Genomic DNA, 26,194 nt, shown 5'->3' with positions numbered 1-26,194 from the left:
CTAGCATAGAAACCCTCAACGTTATCTGCTAGATTTCTCCATGTACAGAGTACGTATTTTATGTGAGTGTGTGTGGATTCGGGCATATGCACAGGGAAAACATTCAGATATGCAAACCCTTAGCTCCAGTCTGAAACCGTATCTTATCAGAAAAGCTGCTGCTACTTGATTTCCTGTGTTGCTACTGAGTAATCTTAGACTCTGAACTTAATAGTACATTCCATCCCTGCCTTTTTGAGATGTTTCCTAGTTCACCTCAAAGTATGGTAAACCAACTCTGCTGCATTTGGGGCCCTGAATTTTTGACCCCAATCCTCCCTTGTTGGCAATGCTGTTGATTTCTTCTATTTAAACAAAGTACAGTGGTACCTCGGGTTAAGAACTTAATTCGTTCCGGAGGTCCGTGCTTAACCTAAAACTGTTCTTAACCTGAAGCACCACTTTAGCTAATGGGGCCTCCTGCTGCCGCCGCGCCATCAGAGCACGATTTCTGTTCTCATCCTGAAACAAAGTTCTTAACCCGAAGTACTATTTCTGGGTAAGCGGAGTCTGTAACCTGAAGCGTCTGTAACCCGAAGCATCTGTAACCCGAGGTACCACTGTAATCCCTGCTACATAGGAAGTGTACAGTACTTAGGATGGCAGGCCCTTTGGTTATCCTGCCAGAATTAAGAATAAAAGTAAAGGACCCCTGGGTGGTTAAGTCCAGTCAGAGGCAACTATGGGGCATGACGCTTATCTTGCTTTTCAGGCCAAAGGAACTGACATTTGTCAGAATATAAGGAGAGCCCTAGCTGGATCAGGCCAATGGTCCATCTAGTCCAGCATCCTCTTCTCACAGTGGCCCAACAGATGCCAGTGGAAAAATGGCAAGCAAGGCCAGAGCTCAATAGCACTCTCCCCTCCTGTGGTTTCCAGCAACTGCCATGCAGAAACATTCCTGCTTCTGACAATGGAGAAAGAGCCTAGCCGTCATGACTAGTAGCCATCAATAGCTCTCTCCATCAGTTTGCCCAGTCTCTCTTTCTCTCTCTCTCTCTCTCTCTCTCTCACACACACACACACACACAAGCCCATCGACTTCCTTCCCTCCAGCCTCATGGCTTTCAAAATTAACCTTTATATCATTGCGTTTTGTACATTTTCCAATTCTAATTACACTCATTACAAAATAACTCAAACTTTAAATAAATATAGAAAGGTAGAAAATTTCTCATTGCAAGTCTTCAGACAACCCTGCTAGTGATGTTAATTGCTTACAATAATCTTTCAGATATCGTATAAATTAACTCCAGTCCTTTTGGAATACTTGATCTTGCTGGTTTCGGACTTTTGCTGTCAGCTTCGCCAGTTTTGCAAAGTCCATCATCTTCATCTGCCATTCTTCTTTCGCTGGTACCTCCTGTGGTTTCCATTTTTGGGCCAAGAGAATTATTGCCGCAGTTGTTGCAGACATAAACAGTTGTTTATCTTCCCTTGGTATCTCTTCACCCACTATACCCAATAAAAAGGCTTCTGGTTTTTTAACAAAAGTATTTTTAAACATTTTCTTTAACTCATTATATATCATTTCCCAGAAAGCCTTTACCTCTTTGCAAGTCCACCACATGTGGTAAAATATACCTTCCTTTTCTTTGCATTTCCAGCACTCACTACTATATTTTTCACTCCATAAGACGCACCTAGTTTTTAGAGGAGGAAAACAAGAAAAAAAATATTCTCACCGAAACAGTGGATGTATGATTTTTGTGGTTCATGCTGTGGCCACAGACATGTGATCTGATGGTGAATTTAGGGTGACCCAAAGCAAAAATCCTGAGGATCCATGTGGATCCATGCTTTGTAACCACGCTTTTGTGCCATTGCGGCCCCACACAACAGTGGGTGCTTGATTTTTTTGGTGCAGGCTGTAGCCATGCCATGGACATACTATGTGATCTGATGGTGAAGTTAGGATGACCCAAAGCAAAAATCCTGAGGATCCATGTGGATCCATGCTTTGTAACCATGTTTTTGCGCCATTGCGGCCCCAGGAAACAGTGGATGCATGATTTTTTTGGTGCATGCTGAAGCCATAGACATGCTATGAGATCTGATGGTGAATTTGGGGCGACCCAATGCACAAATCCTGAGGATCCATGGGCTTTTACCTCCCCCCTCCCAGGCAGCCTTCCCACTGGTCAGCTGTTTCCTTTCAACACTCCCTGCCCTCTTGTTTGCCTTTGTGTCTTTTCCTTAGCTGGAGCAGTTTTCTGCTCCTCCTTGTCTTCTAATTTCTCTCCTTATTGCTTTAGTCTTTCTGTTTCCCCCCTTTGCAAGTTTGCTGTCTTTACCTCCCCCTTCCCAGGCAGCCTCCTTTATCTCCAGTGTCCCTTATCTCTCTCCCCGATCGGCAAACGATCAGTGGCTTTGTTTCAACACCCACTTCTCTCTTTCAAAAAATAAGAACACGATTTGCTTTTTGCCCCTGGGCAATTCAGCTCCAGGAACTACGCATTCGCTCCATAAGATGCACAGACATTTCCCCTTTTTAGGAAGAAAAAAGTGTGTCGTATGGAATGAAAAATACGGTAGTTCTTGTCTTGTACACAATTTGCCCGGTCTTTTAAAGCCATCCACTTTCATGGCCATCCCTGCCTCCTGTGGGAGTGAATGCCACAGTTTAACTATGTGTTGCGTGAAGAAGCGCTTCATTTTACAGTGGTACCTCGCAAGACGAATGCCTCGCAAGACGAAAAACGCGCAAGACGAAAGAGTTTTCCATTTTTTGAGTCGTTCCGCAAGACGAATTTCCCTATGGGCTTGCTTCGCAAGACGAAACGTCTTGCGAGTTCTTGCGAGTTTGTTTCCTTTTTCTTAAAGCCGCTAAGCCGTTAATAGCCGCTAAGCCGCTAATAGCCGTGCTTCGCAAGACGAAAAAACCACAAGACGAAGAGACTTGCGGAACGGATTAATTTCGTCTTGCGAGGCACCACTGTATGTGCCCTGAATCTTCCAACATTCAGCTTCATGGGATGTCTCCCGAGTTCCAGGAAGAAAAAAACCTTTTCACTATCCGCTTCCTTCATGCTGTGCATAATTTTATGAACTTCCATCATGTCACCTCTTGCCTAAACTTCCTCTATACTAAAAAGTCTCAAACGCTGCAACCTGGCCTCTTAAGGGAGTCACTTAAGGTTGTAAAGCTCTCCTTCTTGTACAGAGCTCTTCTCCGGACTCCCTGAGTGTCTAGGAAAGCTGTCTGGGGATGTACCCTGCAATCACAACAGGGTAGGAAGACTGGCGTGGCCAGCTCCACAGTTGGGAATGGACTGTTGTGGAATGCAATGGTACTGTCCTAAGGCGGCCATTCCAGAAATGAAGACAGGAAGAGTTTTAGGTCCTGAAAATATTCAAGGCATAGGCTTGTGACACAAACCAGAGACCCACTGATGGACTCACTTCCAGGGAAAGGTGTTACCCATAAGTAAGTTGGGGGGGGGGGCTTCTTTATTTTTATTTTTCGCAGTGGTCCAACTGTCAGTTGGAAGACACTGGAATGATTTGGACAGAAGGTCACTTTAACAGGGAGATTAACTAACCAGATGCAGATCCTACAGAATCAAAAGGCAAAGGTCATATTTTATACCACTTGGCAGTGTTTTATTGCACATATAGCTGATAAGGAGCATGACCGTCAGCCGCCATCCTTAGGTCGCTTTGGGACACTCCTGCATGAGACACACGACCAATAAATAGCAGCAAACAATGGTTTTGGTTTGGTTCTATGTTTGTATCTCGCTTTCCCAGCAACAAACACATTCTTGCATTGCAGGAGGTTGGAGTAGATGAGCCTTGGTACCTTCCAACTCTTATGGATGAAAGAGTAGTGTAATTCCTTGTTCCTTTGTAAATATAATGATGCAAAGGAATATCAGCAGTTTGACGTAACCAGGAGAAAGCCAATACGCCATGCTGCTTACTTTTTGCTGATCTGTTTGTATATTATCTTCTTAAAAAAAGTAATATATATACACAATTTTTAAAAACTTTTAAAGAAAAAATAGAGAGGGAGGGGTAGGAGGAACAGGTCTCATCCCCTTCTTTTGCTCAGATTTTTGTTGGCATTCACAATCACACTGGCCCTGCACACTCTTACATCAGAAAGCACACAGCTACACTTCCCATAATTTGGGGGGGGGGGGGGAGCCATGGCTGTTTAAAGTGGTATCATAGCTCTTTAAAATGTATGGTGAAAATGTGACCAGAATGTCGGACTAGGACCTGGGAGATCAGGGCTCAAACCCCCACTGGGCCATGAAGCTCACTGGGTGACTTTGGGCCAGTCACTCTCTCCTACCTCGCAGGGTTGTTGTGGGGGGATTGTTGTGGGGATTAAATGAAGGGGGGAAGAACCATGTATACCACCCTGAGCTCCTTGGAGAAAAAGGGGAGATATGAATGCAAAACATAAATAAATGAATATTTAAATTATGGTGGTTGTTTCTAAATTGTCACCTATATATAAGCGAATGTGGATCTGTCCTCTTTTTTGATGATGCATAAGCAGCTACTTTGTGGAGGGCACTCGCCTGCGCAGGTCCTTCCGATGGCATTGAGAAACCTAATGCAAGGTGGCCTCTCATCCCTGCTTCCTTCCCAACACCACTCCACCTGAGGACCACCTCAATCTGCCAGCCTTGCAACACTCTCTTAAGGCTGAGGCACAGGAAAAAGCAGCAAAAGGCACATCGGCAGGATTGTGCTCTTAACCAAAATAATAAGGGGGGAAATGACAATGCAAACCAAGTTAGAAACAGGAATTTATTGATTCCAGCATGGAGTAGTAAAAGAAAACGACCCGGATCAGCACTCTCGACACTCTTTGTGCTATTGGCCAACTGGAAATTGCCAGATTGAGACCCTGTTGTGCATCAAAAGGCTTTCCTGCTGCAGCCAAAATGATCTGATGGTGAAGAGGATTAGCACCATCTGAACGATGGTGGGAGACAGAGCGAGCTTTGGTGGAAATCGAGGGGGTTGCCATGAGGTTTAATAGACATGGGGAACCTGTAGTCCTGCAGGACTATTAACTCCGACTTCCATAGCTCTCATTATTCCTGGCCATGCTTGCCAGAGCTGATGGAAGGCTGCAGGTTCCCTCTCCTTTGGGTTTACTACAGATATTGCAGAACTACAACTTCCATCATCCCTAATCAATGGCTATGCTGACTCCGGTGCTGATGGGAGATGTCAGCAACATCTGGATTTAGCCACCCCTGATTTAGCAAGGGAGGAGAGATCTCCTCCTCACCTGCCAACATGACCTAAAAAAAGAGGACCTGTGTCTTGGAAGAAAAGGCAAAGCTTAAAAGGCCTTCGTGGTTTTCTCCTGGGGAAAAAGGTGTAATCTCCAGGTAATAAGGATGTAACAAGATTATCCCTTTCCCCCAACATGTGCAAAACCCAGAATGGATTTTCTCTTCCTTCTGCCCACCCGCATTGCAAGGCTCTGGTATCAAAGCTCATCAAAAGACTGTAGCTCCCACCTTCAGGAATTGGAAGCTAACTTAAAATGCTGGAGAGGATGCAGGCTGTTCAGTTTCGGCCAGTGCTGTGTTTCTTTTGGAGGAGTAGAGAAACGGGACTGCAGCTGGCCTTTCAAGGGCAAAGGCTCTGCATTCACCACCTGCCACCTGGTGGGTTTTGAGCCGTGCCCATCAGGGCAGAGATCGGTAGGTGGGTGGAGTGCTGGTGGTGAAAAAGAAAACTCTCCTCCAAACTCTCCTTGTTTCAAATTCGTATCCAGCAAAGCAAAGGTCTGAAGACCAGCTCCTGACGCTATGCCTGTAGCAAATTCCTGGCCACGATCATCCTCATCACTTCGTTAGTGCCTTATGGCCAGTGAAGCCAGATGAAAGAGAGACAGACAGACAGACAGATGGACAAAGAGAGAGAGAGAGAGGTATTTGTTAGCAAATCACAGAACTGTGTGTATTTGGTGCATGCACTGTAAGTGCTGGGGATCTAGACACAGATGGGGAATTCTAAGAACCCCAGTTTTCTTCCTTCCATGGATAAAGCAAGCAAGTTTATAGTCCTCATGGATGCAAAGGTTGAAAGTATGCAGGCACTACCTGCTTACGACCGCAATATCCTACCCAGGGAAAGGGATGTAGCTCAGGAGTAGAGCATGCCCTTTGCATGCGGAAGGTCCCAGGTTTAATCTCCAATGGCATTTCCTGGGGATCTCCCTGCCTGAAATCTTGCAGAGGTGCTGCCAGTCAGTGTAGACAGTACTGAGCTAGATGGACCAATGGCCTGACTCTGCATAAGGCAGCTTCCTATCTTCCCTATGTTGATTTTAAAAAGCAGCAGGTTTCCTAGCTATTTGTTAACTTGGGACCAAGTTCCCACAGCTCGCACCATGAGATGTGGCCGATCCGTGCAAGTGGGAGACATTGGTGAAGCCATTATGCAATCAGCTCATTGTAGCTTAGCAGTTAATGAACATTAATGTGGGTCTCAACATAAACAGAAAACTACAGAGCAGGGGCTGCAGTGAACCATCAACACAGGAATCTAGGGACATAGGAAAGTGTCTTACACCGAGTTCAGACCACTGATCCGTGTTGTCTGCACCTGTGTTCTTCACCCTGCTGTTGGACTACAACTCCCATCATCCCCAGCCAGTCTCGCCACTGGTCAAGGATGATGGGAATTGTAGTCCCATCTGGGTAACCCAAGGCTGACATACACTACATTGGCTGGCAGCAGCTCTCCAGGGCTTCAAGGGGGAACGATCTCGGGCCTACCTGGAGATGCCAGGGACTGAAGCAGGTTCCTTCTGCATGCAGTCACTGGAATGAGGCAGGCAGCAGCCAAGGCTGCAGGGCAGCACCCCACACAACTCACCTTCCAAAATCTGGTGCACACGGATGTCTCGTACAAACTGCTGCACTTTGTAATCCTTCAGGTACCCGTAGCCCCCGTGCATCTGCAGGGCTTGGTTGCAGATCTGCGCAAGACAGAATCAAGTAAGAGTTGAGCCCTAGAGCCTGGAGGGTCAGGGAGGAAAGGAGCCAGTCCACAAGCCAAATGTGGCCCCTGGGACCTCCCCATCCGGTCTACAGTGCTCTGCTGACTCTGTCCCACTTTGGCTTCTATTTGAACAGACAGAAGGCTCTTCTCCAAGTCCAGGGGACTGGGATTTTTTTAAGGGGTGTGTTTGCTATAGCTGGGGTAGGAAAATTAACCCTCCAATACCCATTTGTTGCATTCCCACCCCCAAAAAAACCTCACCCCCCTGTGCCACAACTGAACTTGAAGAAGGCCTTTTATTGCACCAATAGGATGCTTTTCTTCAAGCCTAACTGTTGGGAGAAGATCTAGTGCATAGGTAGGCAAACTAAGGCCCGGGGGCCGGATCCAGCCGAATCACCTTCTAGGGTTGTTGAGAGGATAAATCGGGGAGGACTATATACACTACCTTTAGCTCCTTGGGGAAAAGATGGGATATAAATGTAAAAATAATAATAATAATAATAATAATAATAATAATAATAATAATAATAGCAGCAGCAGCAAAGTAGAACAGGGACAATAAATAATTGAGTTTAAGCACCAGTCTTTTAAAAAAACGAAAGCAGAGAGAAAGCAGACACAATAGCCTTTAAAGACTCACAGAAGCCTGGATTAAAATACAACACTGCCACCTAGTGGTTGAGTGAGTTAACCACTAAACAACGAACCTTCCCTTGACTTGAATAGTCGGACCTATAGATTTGGCTTCCGTTTCTACTCCTGCTCTGCTTTCTGGGATAACAGGAGCAGCAGTCTGCAAATTGCCATTCCTTGTGCTTGTTTCCCAGCTGCTGCTGCTGCTGCTTCCTTGCAACAGTAGCTGTGGTGAACAGCAGCAGCAGTACCACCAGTGAGCTCTCTGGGCAGCCTTGCTCGAGAGAAAGTGGGTGAGCTGCTGCAGCAGCTAATACTATAGAGGTCTTTTCCCAATTCCTTTGGATCGTTACCTTTGACTTACCACTTCTTGATCATTTCCCGAGATGGCGTCTTTTAAATACCAAGGAAGAAGCCTTAAACGTTTGAAGATGCAAAAAGCGCCACCTTTGCAACTGCAGTAAACATGCATGTTTTTGTTTTTTTTAAAAAGGGGGGGCTGGAGGAGGGGGGATTTGCCTACCACAAAGCATTCGTCCGTGGCAAAGAGCTTGGCCATGGAGCAGAGGGCCACGGCATCCTCGCGCCCCTCCTGCAGTGCCTGCGCCGCGTTTCGCACCATGAGCCGGGCAGCCACCAAGCGGGTTGCCATTTCTGCCAGCTGGAACTGGAGGTACTGCCAAAAGAGAAGCAGCAAAACGGGTAAAGGCGTACCCAGAGGGCCAACCCAGCAAGCGGCCCCAATTTTGCTGCTGCTGTGAGGCTGCCCTATTCCCCCATTTCTCCCCAACAAGGGAGTGAGGGAGCCTGCCCAAAGCGGGGGCCAAATGCTTGCATACAGAAGGACCCAAGTTCAGTACCCCATGTGTGCAGGTAGGGCTGGGAACAGACGCTTGTGTGGAAGCCACCGCAGAGGGGCTGCCAGTCAGTGTGCAAAAGGTGTCGTGCTCAGTGGGGTTCATGGTTGGCAGCGCCTTGTTACGTCCCTCCTCGCTGGATCACTTGTAGGCCACATTCACATCATAAAGCACTGCGATACCACTTTAAATAATTGGTGCTTCTTGCAAAGAATTATGGGAGCTGGAGTTTGTCAAAGGTGATGAGAGTTGGGAGGGGATCCCCTATTCCTCTTCCAGACCTACAATTTCCAGAGTTCCCGGGGAGGAGGGATTGATTTGTTAAACCACTCTGGACACTGTAGCTCTGCGAGGGGAATAATAATAATAATAATAATAATAATAATAATAATAATAATAAATTTTATTTATACCCCGCCCTCCCCAGCCAAGACCGGGCTCAGGGCGGCTAACACCAAATATAAAAACGATTGAAATACAGCTTTAAAAACAAGATTAAAATACAACATTAAAACGCCACCTCATTTCAGTGGAAACTCAATCAAAAACTTTTTGGGGATAAAAACGTCAAGTCTTCACCAAAGCTAACTATTCAGACTGGTCCAGACTCAAAACAGGACCTCAAAGGACCTCAAAACAGCTCTTGGCACTCTTAACAAACTACAGCTCCCAGAATTCTTTGGGGGAAGCCATGATCTGAAGCACAACGGGTCAGGCTGGCTGTTAACTGGAAAGTTGCCAGCTGGAGCCCACGCAGGGACAGCAGTGGGCAGTATTAGAGCATTGGACTAGAGAACCTATGATTCTAGGGATATCATTGTGCTTTGAATGGACGGTGTGAATGTGGCCTTAGCTTCTGCCCTGAGTGCCACAGGAGGCGTGGAATCACTCCCAACCCGACTTGGAGCTGCTGGGGATCAAACCCGGGACCTTCTGTGCGAAAGGCAGGGGCTCTAACCACTTGAGACGCAGCTCTTGTTTCAGGAGTGACAGGCTGTTGTGAGATGAAGTCACCTGATTGCTAGCCAACAGCTCCCCGAACTGCTTGCGGACATTAAGGTGATCCCGAGCCAAAAGGACTGAGGCATGGGCGGCACCTAGAGAGCAAGAGGCTGCAGAAGGAATGGAGAAGAAGACTCCATTATGCACGGGAGGCCTGGTGTCGTGTCCCCCCGCCCCCCTTGGGCAGCCCAAACCTCCCACTTTCCCTTCCGCTCTTACCAATGTTAATCCTCCCTCCATTCAAGCCCTTCATGGCGATGTTGAAGCCCGTTCCTTCCTCTCCCAGCCGGTTGGCAACCGGAACAGCACAGTCCTCAAATATCACGGAGCGTGTCGGCTGGGAGTTCCAGCCCATCTGCAGGGGAGGGAAAAGCAGGAGAGCCTTTTTTGCTAATGCGCTCCGATGCCACTGCTGTGTCTTAAGCCCAGTCCTGTGGAACACTCCGCCACTAGAGATTCAGCGGGGTGCCTTCACTGCTAACCTTTAGATACCAGCTGAAAACATTTCTGTTCTGCTGGGCCCAGGAACCAACCTGAACCCTGCAATCGTCTTCTGAAGCCCTTTTTCGTGTGCCACCTCCATGAGAGGTCCAGAGGTTGGCAACACAAGAAGGGGCCTTTTCTGTAGTGGCTCCCCGTTTGTGGAATGCTCTCCCCAGGGAGGTTCGGCTGGCACCTTCATTATACACCTTTAGGAAACAGGCGAAAACATTCCTCTTCAACCAGGACTGTCATCCGATGCACTTTTAAATGTGATGTGAGAGGGGGAATTATTATGTTCTTTCCGTTCTTATTTTTATCATGTATTTTGTGTTTTTTTAATACTGTATTTTTATGTTGTGAACTACCCTGAGATCTCTGGGAATGGGGCAGTATACACATTTTAAGTGCTTTTTTCTGGGGGGATGGGGAGGTACGCATACCCCTAAACATTTTGTGAAGTTCTGTACCTTTGTCCATTTACTGTATTTATTTTTCACAATTGCAACTATAAAATGGTGATTTTCTTGAGTCAAAATGAGAGCACCCCTAAACATTTTTTTAGAAAAAAGCACTGCACATTTTAATAAATGATAATAATAATAATTTTGTTGGTGGTTTGTTGGTGTTTGTTTTTAACTTTTTATGGTTTTATGTTTTTATTGTTGAAAACTGTTTTGATATTTTTTCTTTTTTATGATCTATAAATAGGATATAGAATTTTATTATAGCTAAATAAAATATACTGGATGGCCACTTAAGCAAGTCCCCACAGTGGCAAAAGTGGCATATTTTTAATCTGAATGCAGCATGCACCCCAAAAGCCAAGAGTGTCTCCTCACACACACACACCCCCCGACCTGCTTACCTTTTTCTCCTTTTTGCCAAAACTCAAGCCGGGAGTCCCCTTCTCCAGAACCAGGCATGAGATTCCTTTGGGGCCTGGCCCTCCCGTCCGGCACATCACCACATACAGGTCTGTGTCGCCGCCACCGCTAATGAAGGCCTAGGGAGACGAGAAAAAGGATGACTCAAGAGAAAGGGGAGAGAAGGGAGGGAGAGTCTACTATAGCCCAGGCGACCTCAAGAAGCAGAGAAGCTGCCCCTGGGGGGCCTGTGCATCCAAGGCCATGCAAGGTCCAGGAAGGAGAGAAGGGCTGGAGTGAGAACAAAGGACAGGGGAGAAGATTAAGATGAAACGAGGGAGGATAAACAGGGAGGGCAGAGTGGCAACATGGAGCTAAGAAGGGCGCCGCTGGATCAGGCACCAGTACCCTGCCTCCAGCAGCACACAGGGAGACACTTTGAGGAAGGCCACAAACAAGGGTGAGGACATCAGCCCTCTCCCACTATATCTGAAGGAGCATCTCCACCCCCATCATTCTACCCAGAGACTGAGGTCCAGCGCCGAGGGCCTTATGGCGGTTCCCTCACTGCGAAAAGCCAAATTACAGGGAACCAGGCAGAGGGCCTTCTCAGTAGTGGCACCGGCCCTGTGGAACGCCCTCCCACCAGATGTCAAAGAGAACGACAACTACCAAACATTTAGAAGACATCTGAAGGCAGCCCTGTTTAGGGAAGCTTTTAATGTTTGATGTATTACTGTGTTTTAATATTTGGCTGGAAGCCGCCCAGAGTGGCTGGGGAAGCCCAGCCAGATGGGCGGGGTATAAATAAATTATTATTATTATTATTATTATTATTATTATTATTATTATTATTATTATTGGAAAAGGATGTAGTGGGATGCTATCCACCTATTTTGCATGCAGAAGGTCCCTGGTTCGATCCCACATGCAAACTCCAAGTGTCCCTATTTTCCAGGGACAGTCCCAGATTTACAGAAGCTGTCCCGGTTTCTGCTTTGATCCCAGAATGTCCAGCTTTTCCCTACGACATCCCTATTTTCGTTGGAGAAATGTTGGATGGAATGGGGGTGAGATGCTCCCAGGGAGCAGGCCCCTCACTCTTCCTTGACACTGACACTCCTGGCCTTTTCCTCCAGGCCCAATCCACACAACGAACCTGAAGGAGAGTGAAAAGCAAGAGCAGCAGCATCTCTGACTCTGGTCAATACCTGCGCATCTGGAGAAGGGAAGGGAATCGGGGGGGGGGGAGACAGCTGCAAAGCAGCAGGAGCCGGGGGGGCTAAGGATTGGGTCCCCTGCTTTGTTGCTTGTGGGCCCTGGCAGGTATCTGACCGCTAGCCCACAGCACACATCTGGTGACAAGACTGCCCCTGAAATGTGGGGATAACCATCACCTGACCTAACACACTGCGAATTTATCCACTTCCCTTTTCAAAGCTACCTTAAGCCAGATAGCTGTAAGAAACACAAGTGGAATTCCCAAAGCAATCTTCAGAACCAAATAATTTATGTGCAGAAGGCATTGAGGGGGGCAGGGACTGCGGAAGGGAGAAAATATTGCATTCTGGACATCTGCAGCAATGACTGCTTGGAGCACCGAAATAGCCTAAGGAAGGGGAGGTAGTTAGTTCTGCACGAGAAGGAGAATATTTTAGAGGGTTCGTTGAGGCGAAGATGAAGAGTGGGTGTCAAAGAGGAGGACGCCGGGTACCTTGGAGCCGTTCAGAATGTAAGTGTCCCCTTTCTTCCGGGCTGAAGTTAGCAGGGAAGCTGCATCACTTCCACTTCCTGTTTGGAAAACAAGAGGCAGACAATTGCAACTGAGATACCGTTAAAAGAGCAATAAAGAGTAAGATTCAGACAAGAGAGGCCCGGATTCCAATTTTTGGGGTGCTCACAGGGTGGCCTTCGTCACCTCAGATCAACAAGGATATTGTAGAGCCGGAAAAGGTTCAGAAAAGGACACCCAAAATGAGCAAGGGAATGGAGTGACCCCCCCCTCCGCCAGGTGAAGAAACACTGCAATGTTTGGCACCTTTTAGAGAAAAAGCAAGAAAGAGGTGGCATGATGGAGGTTTATAAAATTAACCATGGCATGGAGAGAGTTGATGGAGAAAAGTTTTTCTCCAGCTCTCATAACACTAGAACTCGTTGGCATAAAGGGAAGTTGAATACTGGAAGATTTTTATTGATAAAATAAAAAATAAAAAGTACTTTTTCGTACTATGCGTAGTTCAACTATGGAACTCACTCCCGCAGGAGGCAGTAACTACAGTGGTACCTCAGGTTAAGTACTTAATTCGTTCTGGAGGTCCGTACTTAACCTGAAACTGTTCTTAACCTGAAGCACCACTTTAGCTAATGGGGCCTCCCGCTGCTGCCATGTGGCCGGAGCACGATTTCTGTTCTCATCCTGAAGCAAAGTTCTTAACCCAAGGTATTATTTCTGGGTTAGCAGAATCTGTAACCTGAAGCGTATGTAACCTGAAGCGTATGTAACCCAAGGTACCACTGTAGCTTGCTTTGAAAGACTTGGGATACATTCATGGAGGGGTCCTCATTTTCCATCTGCAATCCTGAGACTGTAGAACACTGTCTGAAGTGGCTTCTGTCCTCTGCCATTTGGACTCTTAATTTCATCTTCTCTCGATATCCTCAAAAGTTTTTCAACTGCTTTCTTCTTCTTCTTCTATATGAGGGAGCGGGGACACTTACCTGTTTCTTCATTGCTTCTGTTGCTTTCCCACAGAAATCAATGCAGTATAATTTGATGAAAAACTTTTAACTAAATGAACAAATCTCCCTCACCTGGCTCAGTCAGACAGTAGGAGGAAAGCTTTTCCATGCTGCAAAGCGACGGGCAGAACTTGTGCCTCTGTTCCTCTGTCCCAAAGGTGTCGATCATCCAATTGCACATGCTGCAGCAGCGACAACCACAAGAAAAGGGGTCACAATGCAGACCCTCTGCCTGAAGGTGGCCTTCCAGGCCGAGCACTTCTGCCTCCCATTACTCACTTGTGGATGCTGATATAAGCTGTCGTACTGACACAGCCCGTCGACAGAGCCTCAAAGATGATGGAGGTGTCGAGCCGGGACAACCCAGAGCCCCCCACGTCTGGCTGCACATAGATCCCACCGAACCCCAGCTGAGCTGCTTTCCGCACTGTCTCCACAGGGAATATTTCCTGCAAAGGGAGAGAGGGGAAACAGTTATTCATTTGGGTTTTCGACAAATCTTGAGGTTTTGTTTCCCCCCCCCCCTTCTCTTCCTTTTCTCAAGGACAACTATTTCTTTGAAGCAGCAGGTGAACACCTCTCACCCACCAACCACAATATTGGCTTACTAGCTGATTGAGAGGAGCTATGAGAGCCATCTTCAAATATCTAAAGGGCTGCCACATGGATGAACTCTGAATGGGATGGCTTAAACTAATGGTTTCAAGTTACAGGAAAGGAGAGATTCCAGTTAAACATTAGGAAGAACTTTCTGAGGCTAAGAGCTGTTCGACAGTGGACTGGACTCCCTTCAGAAGGTAGTGGACTCGCCTCATTGGAGGTTGTTGAACTAAGGTTGGATGGGTGCTTTAGTTGAGATTTCTGCATTGCAGGGGGTTGGACAAGATGGCCCTTGGGGTCCTTTCCGACTCTATGAAAACATCTTAAAACTGTTATAAACTTCTTAAAAACCACACACATCCAAAATAAATTGAAGAACAGACCATGTGTCCAGACAGACCCACCAAAACAGATGTTTTTCAGCAGGTTTCTAAAAGAATATAATGATGGTGCTTGCCAAATGTCAATTGGCAGGGAGTTCCACAGTTCCAGGTGCTGCCACACAAAAGGAATTACTCCTTACAAATGTGGAGGGAAGACTGCATGGCTTTGAAGTGGTAAAACCTGATGCATACATACTAAAACCGCCACTGATGTGCCTTTTGAAGCATAGGGTAACTTAGGTAAAGGGTAAAGGGGACCCCTGACCATTAGGTCCAGTCGTGTCCGAATCTGGGGTTGCAGTGCTCATCTCGCTTTATTGGCCGAGGGAGCTGGCGTACAGCTTCCGGGTCATGTGGCCAGCATGACTAAGCCACTTATGGCGAACCAGAGCAACGCACGGAAACGCCATTTACCTTCCCGCCGGAGTGGTACCTATTTATCTACTTGCACTTTGATGTGCTTTCGAACTGCTAGGTGGGCAGGAGCTGGGACCGAAAAACGGGAGCTCACCCCGTCGCGGAGATTCAAACCGCCAACCTTCTGATTGGCAAGTCCTAGGCTCTGTGGTTTATCCCACAGCGCCACCCACATCATAGGGTAACTTACCGGTGAATAAACAAGCGCTACCACTCGGAAGCCAGGAAAGGTCACCTTTAACATTTTATGTTTGCTAGTGAGTAGCAGAAATGAGCAGCCCCAAGCAAACGAACCAATCAGCAGTAGCAAACAGTGGCAGGCTTTCCCCACCTGCTCTCTTGGTAGGGCACTTAAGCATTGTCGTCAGATCTGGTATCTATGCGCCTAGTGGATTCCTCACCTTTTCATCCCACTCAGCCATGTGGGGGGCCATCTCTTTGGCAGCAAAGTCAAAGGCCACTTTTTGGAACTCCTTCTGCTCCTCGGTCAAACCCACTGTGGCTGGGAGGCAGAAGAAAGGGGAGAAGCTTTCAAAGCAGATACAAGGAAAAAAGGAGGAAGAGGCCCTCCAATAAACAGGTCACTTTAGGTTAATGAAAGTAATATTTATTGCTGCATACCACCCAATCTCCAAGTAGTGCGAGGTTCCAGACTCCGACCCAGGGTTTGGGGACAGTAGAGACTGTGGTGTCTTTATGATATATGGTTTATTTACACATATACACAAACTAAGCCTACGATGGAGGGAATCACACCACTAACACCCCAAGGAGGTCTTGCTCTTCCCTTGACCATAGTTTGGATTTAAACAGAAACCAGGCATGGCTGACTCACAGCAGCCCAGCCTACTTCTAGATTCTAGCTCTCACACACTCTATTTTAGCTCTTGTCGTTCTCACCAGCCAGTTAAGGGACAGGAGCACCCATTTTCCCTCTGGCCCAGAGCTGCTTCCGTGGTTGCCTTAATGACATACTTAGACCACTATCTCGCCAAGAAACTGGCCTGACTACTCCAACAACTGAATCCTTGCCAGGTCCAGGAATTAGAAGGGGACTTGGGGATACGGCCCAACTCACAACATTATTTATCTGGAGCATTCCTGCTTTGCTTCTGAAACAGCTTGCACATAATCAGCTAAAACAAGACAAGTTTTCTGCATGCAGGCTTGCAATTCAAAAGCCACAGCACAGAAGGAAAAGGGGGCAGGGAGGGGGGGGTTGGATATGCCAATTGTTAAAAATTAAGTAATGGTTCTTGTAATGAATAACTGGAATGGCCTCATAGAGCTGATGGAATGAATTCTGCTTCTCATCTCAGCACATGAGGAACAATGGGGAAAGCCACAGCTCCCTGCCAGAGCATCTGCTTTGCATGCAGAAGGCCCCAGATTGAATCCACAGTGGCATCTCCATGCTGACTGGGATCAATTGGGAGTTGTGGCCCAACAGTATTTGGAAAGCCAGAACCAACCTCCCTCTCCAGCAAGAATCCTCCTTAATAGCGTCATTGCAGACAGAAGTCCAACAGACGAAGCATGACCCAAACAGCACACCCCCTTGCTGAGAACGGCAAGCAACCTCCCCTCCGATCATCTCCGTGCAAAAAAAAAGAAGAATCAACTGCTGTAGCAGAATAAAAAAAATCCTTCCAGTAGCACCTGGAAGGATTTTTTTTTATTATTATTATTTTTATTTTGACTATGGCAGACCAACACGGCTACCTATCTGTAACTGTAGCAGAATAGTTGGCAGGAGTTCAACCGGTGGTGGTTTCCTCCCGGTACATTATCACGCGGTGGCCAACGCAACCTGTTGGATCTCTGCCTGCCACACCTCCGCTAAAGGCAAGGAAGCCCGGCTATTTGCTTTCCCCCCAGCTAACAGACGAACTCCGCTCTTCCCCAGAGGACTGTCCCTAACCCGAAACAGCAGACTGTTAGGTTATTTCCCCTTAATCTTACGGTCTATGCAGGAGGCGATGTCTCGGCGCCCCCATGCGTGCCTCCGTCCAGGAAGCCTCCTCAGTTGGGCCCCCAGCCTGCAGCACACTCTCCAAGCCATGGCCAGCACCACCTAAGTCGCCCGGGCAGGTGAACGAGGTCTGGCTGGCCGCTCTGCATTGTGGGAATCGTTGTTCTCAGCTCCACAGACTGCCGTTACTTTTCTTTCTGGCTCCTACCCAAGAAGACTACAATCCCCAGAAGCCATCGCAAAGGGCTTGCCCGGGCTTCTGGGGTTGTGGCGTCTTTTTCTCCCCAGGGTTCTCCAGCTGTTAGTTCTCCGATTGGCTGCAAAGGAAGGGGCCGGTCTTAAAGGCAGAGCTGCGGTTTGCAAAACGAGTATTTAACCTCCGAACCTAACAGGCATTTAGCAGCGGAAGCGTTTCGGATTTATTTATTTTTTGTTGCAATCAGGCGCGCCAATTTCTAAAGCTGGAGAGACAGAAAGGACGCTATTAAGAGGAAGGAAAGTTGGACAGTCGCGTATCTGCGCCACCACGGCACCAATTTTACAGGTACAGGTGGGTTCTATTCCCTCCCCATGGTCTTTAACTTTTGATGGGCTTTTATGTAATACATGTATAACTTTCTCTTACCTTCTGGGAGCAAAAAGCAGCGCTCATTGTTCTCCCCCCCCCCCCCCCAGATTTAATACTCAACAACACCCCTGCGAGGTAGGTTAGGCTAGGTATCTTCAACTTTTTCAGACCCAGGAGGACCCCCTTGTAGCCCAGGCATGCACGTGGGGAACCGTTTCTTAATCATTTACCATGTATTTTCACGGTGGTAATGCTCCTGTTGCAAGCTATCTTGGATCAAGCTGTGACCCATCACTTGAAGACTAGTGGGCTGAGATAAAGAGAAAGAACGGCCTTTTGATAGCAGAACTGGGATCTGAGCCTTGATTATTTTTTTTCAGTCCTGGAGTGATGGAGGCACTGCCAATCAAATCGAAAAATACATAGGAAGCTGCCTTATACTCAGACCACTAATTCATGTAGCTCAGTATTGTCTACACTGACTGACAGCAACTCTCCAGAATTTCAGGCATGGAACCTTCCCAGCCCTACCTGGAAATGCCAGGGACTGAACCTGGAACCTCATGCATGCATAGCAGAGAGGCTCTGTCACTAAGCTCCAGTCCTTCTCCAAGTCTGACCTCTCTTGTTGCGCTTCATATAATGAATCATAGAATTGTAGAGTTGAAAAGGACCATTAGGGTCATCTAGTCCAACCCCCTGTAATACAGGAATCCTTTGCCCAACGTGGGACTCAACCCCATGGCCCTAAGATTAAGAGCAGGCATAGGCAAACTCAGCCCTCCAGATGTTTTGGGACTACAACTCCCATCATCCCTGACCACTGGTCCTGTTAGCTAGGGATCATGGGAGTTGTAGTCCCAAAACATCTGGAGGGCCGAGTTTGCTTATGCCTGATTAAGAGTCTCATGTTTTACCGACTGAGCTGTTGATGCAAGAGCATATTTCCTGCTTTGCTTTCTCTTAAGATTCTTCCTCTTCTTCTAGGCAGCTGGATAAATGCCTCCGAAAGGGAAGAAAAGAGGCCGAGCAGCCTTGACAGGTCAGTGGGGGAGTCAGGCTCAACCAATATTATCCAGAGTTCAGTTTACTTAAAAAAAGTAAAAACTATTGATAAAGAAAGAGCCAACTTGGGCTGCATCTTCTGTGTGCTGCTCTTTTTTTGGCTATACACACTAAGGGATGTTGAAATGTGAGCTACTCAGCACCTGTAGTTAAAAGATTTATATCAGGAATAGGGAACCTGTGGTCCACCAGAGGTCACTGGACTACAACTCCCATCATTCCTGACCATCAACTATGTTGGCTGATGGGAGTTGTAGCCCAGCAACATAGAGAGGACCACAAGTGTCCTCTCCCCCACTGAATGATGGATTTGATAGTTGGCCTATTTCTCTGACCTCTCTCCTGCCCAATATGTCTGGTTTCACTCATCCCTGGTCTCTCTCCCCCCCAAAACGCCCTCTCGCCTCTCTGATCCAGCAGCCTTGCAAATAAGGCTGCAAAGTTACTAGCCTGCCAAGCAAGTTTAGTAGGTGCTAGCAGCTTGCAGAGGAGAAGCAATGGATAGATCTCTCTCTCTAGCACCCTGTTTCATTAGCATTGTGAGTCAGGAGGAAAAGGTCTCTCTTCCAGATATACCTGGGAAAAACAGAGATTGAGCCTCGGACCATTTACATGCAGCCCCTCCCTTATAAGAAGCTGCCTTATACCAAGTCTGAGCATTGGTCCATCAAGCTCAGTATTGCCCACACTGGCTGGCAGTGGCTCTCTGGGGTTTCAGGCCAGGGGTCTCTCTCAGCCCTATGTGGAGATGCTGGGGACTGAACCTGGAACCTTCTGCACACAAGGCAGATGGTCTACCACTGAGCTATAGGGCCCTTCCTCTTCACTTGCCTCCCAGGTCTGTGGCTAAAACCCCTGCCCTGAGCATTTGGAATGTTCCTATGTATTTCATGACCTCACAGCAGCACAGCCAATGACAAATGAGTCTAGCAAGTAGCAAGCAAGCAGCTGCTGGTAAATGTGCTGTGTCTGAGCACAAACAGGAGAAATCAGCAGAAGCCTCCAGCAGGCAAACCACAATATCTAGAGATGGACATTGTGCGTCCATTTCCTCCCAGTTACTTATGAATCATTTTCCAAAGTGACTTTGTTTAATAGATTAGCTGAAGCCCACCAAGCTGACATGATTCTTTGCTCCCCTTCCCACTTTCCTCATGTCCTTTCAAAATTCATCTTCCAAATACCCGTGGTATGCCCTCTGAATTCTTTGGATCCTTCAAGCTCCAAAAGAACCTGATTTTAAAGAGGCCAGATCTGAACTGCAGGGGGAGAGCAAGAGACCCAGATCGCAGAGAGTCGAGATGAAAAGCCTTGCAACCGGAAATATTGCGGAAACCTCCAAGGTAGAAGCCCATGCTGAGCAGGACAGAAACAAGAGAGCCCACACCCATTGGCTAATGAAATCTGAACCCGAGAGCAGGTTCGAGAAGGGTGTAGATGTGAAGGTAAGCAAGCCGCCATCTATGGGAGACGTGTGCATTTCGCTCTCGCTTTTATTATTATCATTAATAGTTTTATGTACATACATAACAATCCCAAAGAAAAAATAAAAACAAAAGGTTCTCTCGAAGCTTCGGACTACCCTCCCTCCCTGGGTTCCATTTTTAAAATTTATTCCTGCATCTTTTACTGTAATCTATCTATTATATAGAGGACGCGGGTGGCGCTGTGGGTAAAGCCTCAGCGCCTAGGACTTGCCGATCGTCAGGTCGGCAGTTTGAATCCCCACGGCGGGGTGAGCTCCCGTCGTTCGGTCCCAGCGCCTGCCAACCTAGCAGTTCGAAAGCACCCCTAAGTGCAAGTAGATAAATAGGTACCGCTTACTAGCGGGAAGGTAAACGGCGTTTCTGTGTGCTGTGCTGGCTCGCCAGATGCAGCTTGTCACGCTGGCCACGTGACCCGGAAGTGTCTTCGGACAGCGCTGGCCCCCGGCCTCTTAAGTGAGATGGGCGCACAACCCCAGAGTCGGACACAACTGGCCCGTACGGGCAGGGGTACCTTTACCTTTACCTATCTATTATATGTCCAGAGTATCTAAAGTTCATGTTACTTTACAAGAGTTATTGTATTCCTGCTAATGATTTCAACTGCTTATAGTGGTCCCTAAGATAGGTTATAAAATTATTCAGTCCTTACTAAAAATTTGGTCTTCCTGATTTCTGATCTCTCCCATCATTTTTGCCCTTTCGGCATAGTTCATCAACTTGGTCTGCCATTCTTCTCTGATCGGGACTTTAGCTTCTTTCTGTTTCTGGGCTAAGAGCATCCATGCTGCTGTCGTCATGTACATAAACAGTCTTTTTTTCTCTTTTGGTAATTCTGCACCTACAGTTCCTAACAAAGCTTCTGGGTTGTTTTTTTAAACAAAAGTTACCTTAAACGGGTTTTTTTTAAAAAAAAAAAATCATTATATATCATTTCCCAGAACTCTTCTACCACCCCACATGTCCACCACATATGGTAAAAGGTGCCTTATTTCTTTTTGCATTTCCAACACACATTTGAAGCAGTTCTATACATTTTTGCTAGTTTACTAGGTGTTAGATACCAGCGGTACATCATTTTCAAATAATTTTCTTTCCGTGTATAAAAGGTAAAGGTAAAGGACCCCTGATGGTTATGTTGAGTCGCAGACGACTCTGGGGTTGCGGTGCTCATCTCGCTTTACAGGCCAAGGGAGCCGGCGTTTGTCTGCAGACAGTTTTTCCAGGTCATGTGGCCAGCATGACTAAGCTGCTTCTGGCGAGACCAGAGCAGCACATGGAAATGCCATTTACCTTCCCGCTGGAGCAGTACCTATTTATCTACTCGCATTGGTATACTTTTGAACTGCTAGGTTGGCAGGAGCTGGGACCGAGCAATGGGAGCTCACCCCGTCGCGGGGATTCGAACCACCGACTTTCTGATCGGCAGGCCCAAGAGGCTTAGTGGTTTAGACCACAGCGCCACCCACATCCCTATTTTCAATGTATAGTAAGCTGTAAATTTTAAATCTTCTTTCCATAACTTTTCCCATAATAAAAGCTGTATATTATAACCAAAATATATTGCCTAGTGTAACATTACAGATTCACTCTCTGTCTGTCTGTCTCTCCATCTGCACGCTCTACTCACCAACCCCACCAACCCCTTTGCTCCTCACACCTGACCAACCTCCCCTTCCTTTATATCTCGCCCACCCCCAGAAATCACCCCAAGCCCCTCGTGCCTCACTTAGGGCAGACCAAACCTTTCAAAACTGCACAGCTCTTTTTTTTGGGAGGGGGGTGTCTTAAAATTACCAAGCAACACCAGGTATAAACAAGGCTGCCAGTAATAAATGAAATGCTGAACTTTTCTTTTCTTTTTTAAAGGCGCAATTAGGCATTTGGGGTAATGTATGTTTATTTTATTTTATTATCCAGTTTGGCATTGAAGATTTAAAAGCTCAACCCAATCAGACAGCATGCTGGGACGGAGTCAGGAATTACCAGGTAAGTAAAGTCAACTGTAGCAATGGCATTGATCAATAAATTTATTCTCACAAAAAAAAAAGTAGGTTTCTGAGCAGCAAATAGCTATTCTGGATGGATGTGATATTGCGTAGATTCTAATCAACTTACCTTCCAATCAAAGTTTACAGTGGGAGAACACAGATATGCTTTGGCACTTTAAAGTTCTGCTGTCCATTTCCACCTTTTATTTTTGCCTGTGCTGTTGATATTTAAGACAAGTTGAGTTGCAAATTCAACCCATCGTTTCTAGCATTAATGAGAATGAGCCTAGGCCGGGATGTGTTTTTGAACTCTGATGATGTTCCGTGCTTGCCTGGATGGGACAGGTGAATGTGTCGAAACTAGTCAAGCAAAGAAAGGTAAAATCCACGTATTTTGCTCTGCCCCCTCTGGTCTCTGGCCCCACCCACCACTGGCATGTGGCCCCTGGAAGGTTTCCCAGAAGAGAATGTGGCCCTTGGACTGAAAACGGTTCCTCTTCTCTGGGTTAGCACGACGTCTGGATTGATGAGTAATGGTTTATAATCAGCTAGCAAACCAGAACCAGAAACCATGGTTTGTTATCCATTGTTGGCTATAACTATGGTTTGGTGCAATGTTTGAACTGACAGATCACAGTCCACCTCTTGCTTTGCCAGCTCCCTGGAGACCAGGGTGCTGAGGAGGTCCTGTGGAAAAGGAAAGCGATCAAATAGTTCTAAAACTATGGTTTGCCTGTCTGTGAGTTCTGGCTCCCTGCATCGAGTTTTAAACAAGGGTTAGCACAATCCATGGCTTAATATAACTGAACTGAACTTTGAGTCCCCTGCTTACCTCACATCCTCTCCTTCAAAATATGAGGCATGGTGGCTATAGTGCTAATTACCTGCAAGGAGATATGGATTATCTGTAGCCCTTCTGTCTGGTGGTGTCAATAAGATGGTCCCTGCTCTTCTGTTTTGGCAGGCACGGAATTTCCTGAAGGATATGAAAGCTGGCCAGGAAGCCTTCTTCTACCACAGCAACTGTAAAGAGCCCGGGATTGCTGGCATTATCAAGGTGAGAGGTACCAGGGCTGCTTGGCAGGGGGTTGGACTCGATGGCCCTTGTGGTCTCTTCCAACTCTATGATTCTATGATTCTATGGTTCACAACTGTGTGAAATAACAATATTAAAACCCATTTAAAACAAGGGAATAGGGGTGGCTCCCAAAAATAGACATATATCTTAGGTGTCAAAGAGAAGTGCATCTTCAGTGTGCAGTTCCTAACACCCTAGAGGGTCTGCAGGGAAGGAGATGGTCTTCCAGCTATTTGGGGCCTAAGTCCTGTTGTTACAGAGGAGAGCTGGAAGTTCTGATATGGAACATACAGTTCGCAAATTGCCTCAAATTGCAGTCTTTTTCAGTTGAGTGGGTCGCACATTTGGATCTGAGTGTCAAGTCACAAATGATGATGACTATCTCAAAGCAGTGTCTACTCCACGGCTACTCTCAGTTTGCGAGTCATCCTCTGGTTGTGCTTCTCTCCCGAATTCTAGATAGTGAAGGAGGCGTATCCTGATCACACCCAGTTTGAAAAGAAAGATCCTCACTACGATGCTTCCAGCACCAAAGAGAAACCCAAATGGTTCATGGTAAGATTGCTGTTGCTTGGCAAATGGGTTTTCAACGATCGGCTCTGGTTAGGCACGGCTGGCTCCAATCTCATCATGCATATACCAGGGTTAGGGAAATTCTTTGGCAGAGCAACAGACTTGACTCTTCCTTCTGCACACCAGCCATGCAGGAGTCAGAGGTTTCCAGACAGAGCACACAGGGCCGTCTTAACCATAGGTGCCAGGGGTGCAGGGCACCCAGGCACCGGGCTTTCAGGGGCGCCAGGCCAAAAGTCTGGGGCCCAAGAGTTGGCATCCGGAGAAGAGCCCACCTGTCGGTCGGAGCGCCATGGCGGGCTCTTCTGCTGTGGGTGGCTCTGCGCTGCAAGTTCAGGGGCAAGCGAGCCAGCAAGACACTGAGGTGGCCAGCTGGCTCTGCCCTCCTGCATGCCCGGGATTGGCACAGGACCATGGAGAAGCCTGTCCAGCTCATGCTGCTTACACCACGAGGTGCCCAGCTTCTCTCAGAGATAAGCGTGGTGTCAGCAACCTAAAAAAAGGTTGACAGCTTTGGGGAACCTTTCCTTAAAAAAGGTCAACAACTTTGGGGTTCTCCCCCTAAAGAAAGGTCAACAACTCTGGGCAACCAGGGGCGGGGCGCCAGGCAGATCTTTGCACCACATATGCTTAAGATGGCCCTGAGAGCACAGCTCTCTGTATCCTCCATCCAGGCTGGCAAGAGGCATCGCTTGCAGTCCAAGGACACATTCCAGCCAGTCAAAAGCATTTGAGGAGGCTGTGGAACAGGGTCAGGAAGGTTTAGCCTGGGGAGAGGCCTCATATGGAGATACTGCGGGTCACATTTGACCCTGAGGGGCCCGACAGTTCCCCATCCCTCGTGTCAAAGATGGAAGTGGGACAAATAATGCTCCTTTTGTTCCTCTTTAAAACAGCCACAAATGAGTTATTTTTGTATATGTGGGCTTGTAAACAAGGCAAATGGTGCATTACAAACTTGTGGGGTTTTTTTGCAAGGCTGAAAATAAATCTCCTTCCATTGCAGTAAGTCTCACAGCTAAGTATATCTCGCAAATGATATATACTATCAGCCTCCTTTTCTAAAGCATTAATAAATGGATGCTTTTCTTCCAAAAGAGGGATGTTTCGAGCAGTCTTCTACTCCTACTCATTCTGCTTAATATTTCACATCACCCGGCAAGATGCAGAGACAAATCCTTCCATTTCTCTCTGAGCTTCTCTCATTCAGAGTGTTAATGACTCTTCACTCACTTTTGAATAAGTAACTGCTCTGCACAGCCGGCAAAGGGGAGGCAGAATTTTCTTGCAAGTGCCTCACAATACCAGATAGGACAATCTTGGCAGCCGCAATTCTGCAGGTAGAAGAGCAAAAGTTGCAGACCCCAAGGTCCGACTCCCTTCCCTGATGGATGCTCCTTCCTTTGTGCTTACAGGTGGACGTCCAGTTTATGCGAATGACCAAGCGGTTCATCCCTCTGGCCGAGCTGAAACTTCACCACCAGACGCACAAAATCTCTGGAGGGCCCCTGAAAGATGCGGCTCTTTTCACCAGGCAGAGGCTCTCGGTCCAGCCCCTGACGGATGGTAAGACTGTTTGCCACTTTGCTAGATGTTCACCTGCACGATTGCATCTTCAAAGCATCACTTGATGCAAGGGATGGCAGCTCTTCCCTATCCTGCCAACCAAAACAATAATAACCCAAATCAGGCTGCCCAGCCATTCAGCCATTGGAGGCTAAAGATGCAGGAATGCTTAACTCGTACCCCACCTTAGCTTTACCTGCGTTTTAACTTGCCGGGTGCCCCCGTTTTGGGGAGAGCATAAGAGCAGCTGTGCTGGATCAGGCCAGTGGCCCACCTAGTCCAGCAACATGTTATTACAGTGGCCAACCTGATGCCCCAATGGGAAGCCCCAAAGCAGGACCCAAACACAGGAGCACGTTCCCCTCTTGCAGCTTCCGGCAACCTGGTACTCAGAAGTGTCACAGTCAAACAGGTGGGGCCATGTCCTTGGCAAAAGACTTTCCTTATCCCAGGTGCCTCCAGGTGCTGCTGAACTTCATCTCCCTCCCACCCCCTGCAATCTGTGGCTGGAGGAGTCCAACATCTGGAAGGCACCAGGATGGCTACCCCTGCCTTATCACACCTTTCTCTGTTTTCTTTTAAAGAGCAGTTTGCATTCATTTTGAGTCTGGAAGAGGAAAAGCACTGAGAGATGCACCGAATTGCTATCGCTTTGGCTGAGCTGCTGCTGCTGCCGCAAAAAACCCCCCAAAAACAGTTTGTTCCTGAACAACGGTGTGCTTTAACTGGTTGGAGAGGTGAACTTCGAAAACCACCAGTGCCTGGTTATAGCTGCATTTGTTATCTGCAGCCTTCTGTTTTGTTTGCTTTAAATTACATTTTTAATATATGTGTGCCTATTTTTACCTAGGAGTCAATTTTTAAAAAAAAAATCCCTGCCATTTGGCCCTCACAAGG

General features: G+C 47.2%; 2 protein-coding genes across 4 annotated transcripts; one reads left to right on the top strand and one right to left on the bottom strand.

Moving 5' to 3' along the window:
• Positions 1–4,789: 4,789 nt before the first annotated feature.
• On the bottom strand, positions 4,790–17,117 carry ACAD8 (acyl-CoA dehydrogenase family member 8). The gene is made up of 11 exons (XM_080983764.1): positions 16,963–17,117; positions 15,402–15,502; positions 13,880–14,049; positions 13,673–13,782; positions 12,576–12,652; positions 10,864–11,001; positions 9,735–9,870; positions 9,528–9,625; positions 8,180–8,332; positions 6,895–6,997; positions 4,790–5,873 (listed from the first exon to the last, which is right to left on the bottom strand). The coding sequence occupies exons 1-11, from the start codon at positions 17,060–17,062 to the stop codon at positions 5,821–5,823; spliced, it is 1,239 nt and encodes a 412-aa protein (XP_080839890.1). The 5' UTR covers positions 17,063–17,117; the 3' UTR covers positions 4,790–5,820.
• A 131-nt stretch (positions 17,118–17,248) lies between these two features.
• On the top strand, positions 17,249–26,142 carry THYN1 (thymocyte nuclear protein 1). Of its 3 annotated transcripts, none has more exons than XM_080983767.1 (8): positions 17,249–17,522; positions 18,528–18,582; positions 19,827–20,050; positions 22,010–22,078; positions 23,045–23,137; positions 23,618–23,713; positions 25,147–25,297; positions 25,887–26,142. In XM_080983767.1, exons 2-8 carry the CDS (start codon positions 18,540–18,542, stop codon positions 25,955–25,957), a joined length of 747 nt encoding a protein of 248 aa, XP_080839893.1. In that variant the 5' UTR covers positions 17,249–17,522; positions 18,528–18,539; the 3' UTR covers positions 25,958–26,142. The 3 variants fall into 3 exon arrangements, with proteins under 3 accessions (XP_080839893.1, XP_080839892.1, XP_080839894.1); XM_080983766.1 differs by having other exon boundaries at positions 17,250–17,516; XM_080983768.1 differs by having other exon boundaries at positions 17,254–17,516; positions 25,882–26,142.
• The last annotated feature ends 52 nt before the right edge of the window (positions 26,143–26,194 follow it).

Source organism: Podarcis pityusensis, assembly GCF_964106645.2.
Source record: "Podarcis pityusensis genome assembly, chromosome: 15".
NCBI lineage: Eukaryota > Metazoa > Chordata > Lepidosauria > Squamata > Lacertidae > Podarcis > Podarcis pityusensis.
This window is presented reverse-complemented; position numbering and strand designations above follow the sequence as displayed.

Coding starts and splice junctions, on each gene's coding strand:
- ACAD8 (XM_080983764.1), bottom strand. CDS start 17,062: ATGGCTTGGAGAGTGTGCTGCAGGCTGGGGGCCCAACTGAGGAGGCTT. Junction 15,503..16,962: donor CATCGCCTCCTGCATAGACC/GTAAGATTAAGG, acceptor TCTGCCTCCCAG/CCACAGTGGGTTTGACCGAG. Junction 9,626..9,734: donor TGGAGGGAGGATTAACATTG/GTAAGAGCGGAA, acceptor TTCCTTCTGCAG/CCTCTTGCTCTCTAGGTGCC.
- THYN1 (XM_080983767.1), top strand. CDS start 18,540: ATGCCTCCGAAAGGGAAGAAAAGAGGCCGAGCAGCCTTGACAG. Junction 23,714..25,146: donor AGAAACCCAAATGGTTCATG/GTAAGATTGCTG, acceptor TTGTGCTTACAG/GTGGACGTCCAGTTTATGCG. Junction 25,298..25,886: donor GGTCCAGCCCCTGACGGATG/GTAAGACTGTTT, acceptor TTTAAAGAGCAG/TTTGCATTCATTTTGAGTCT.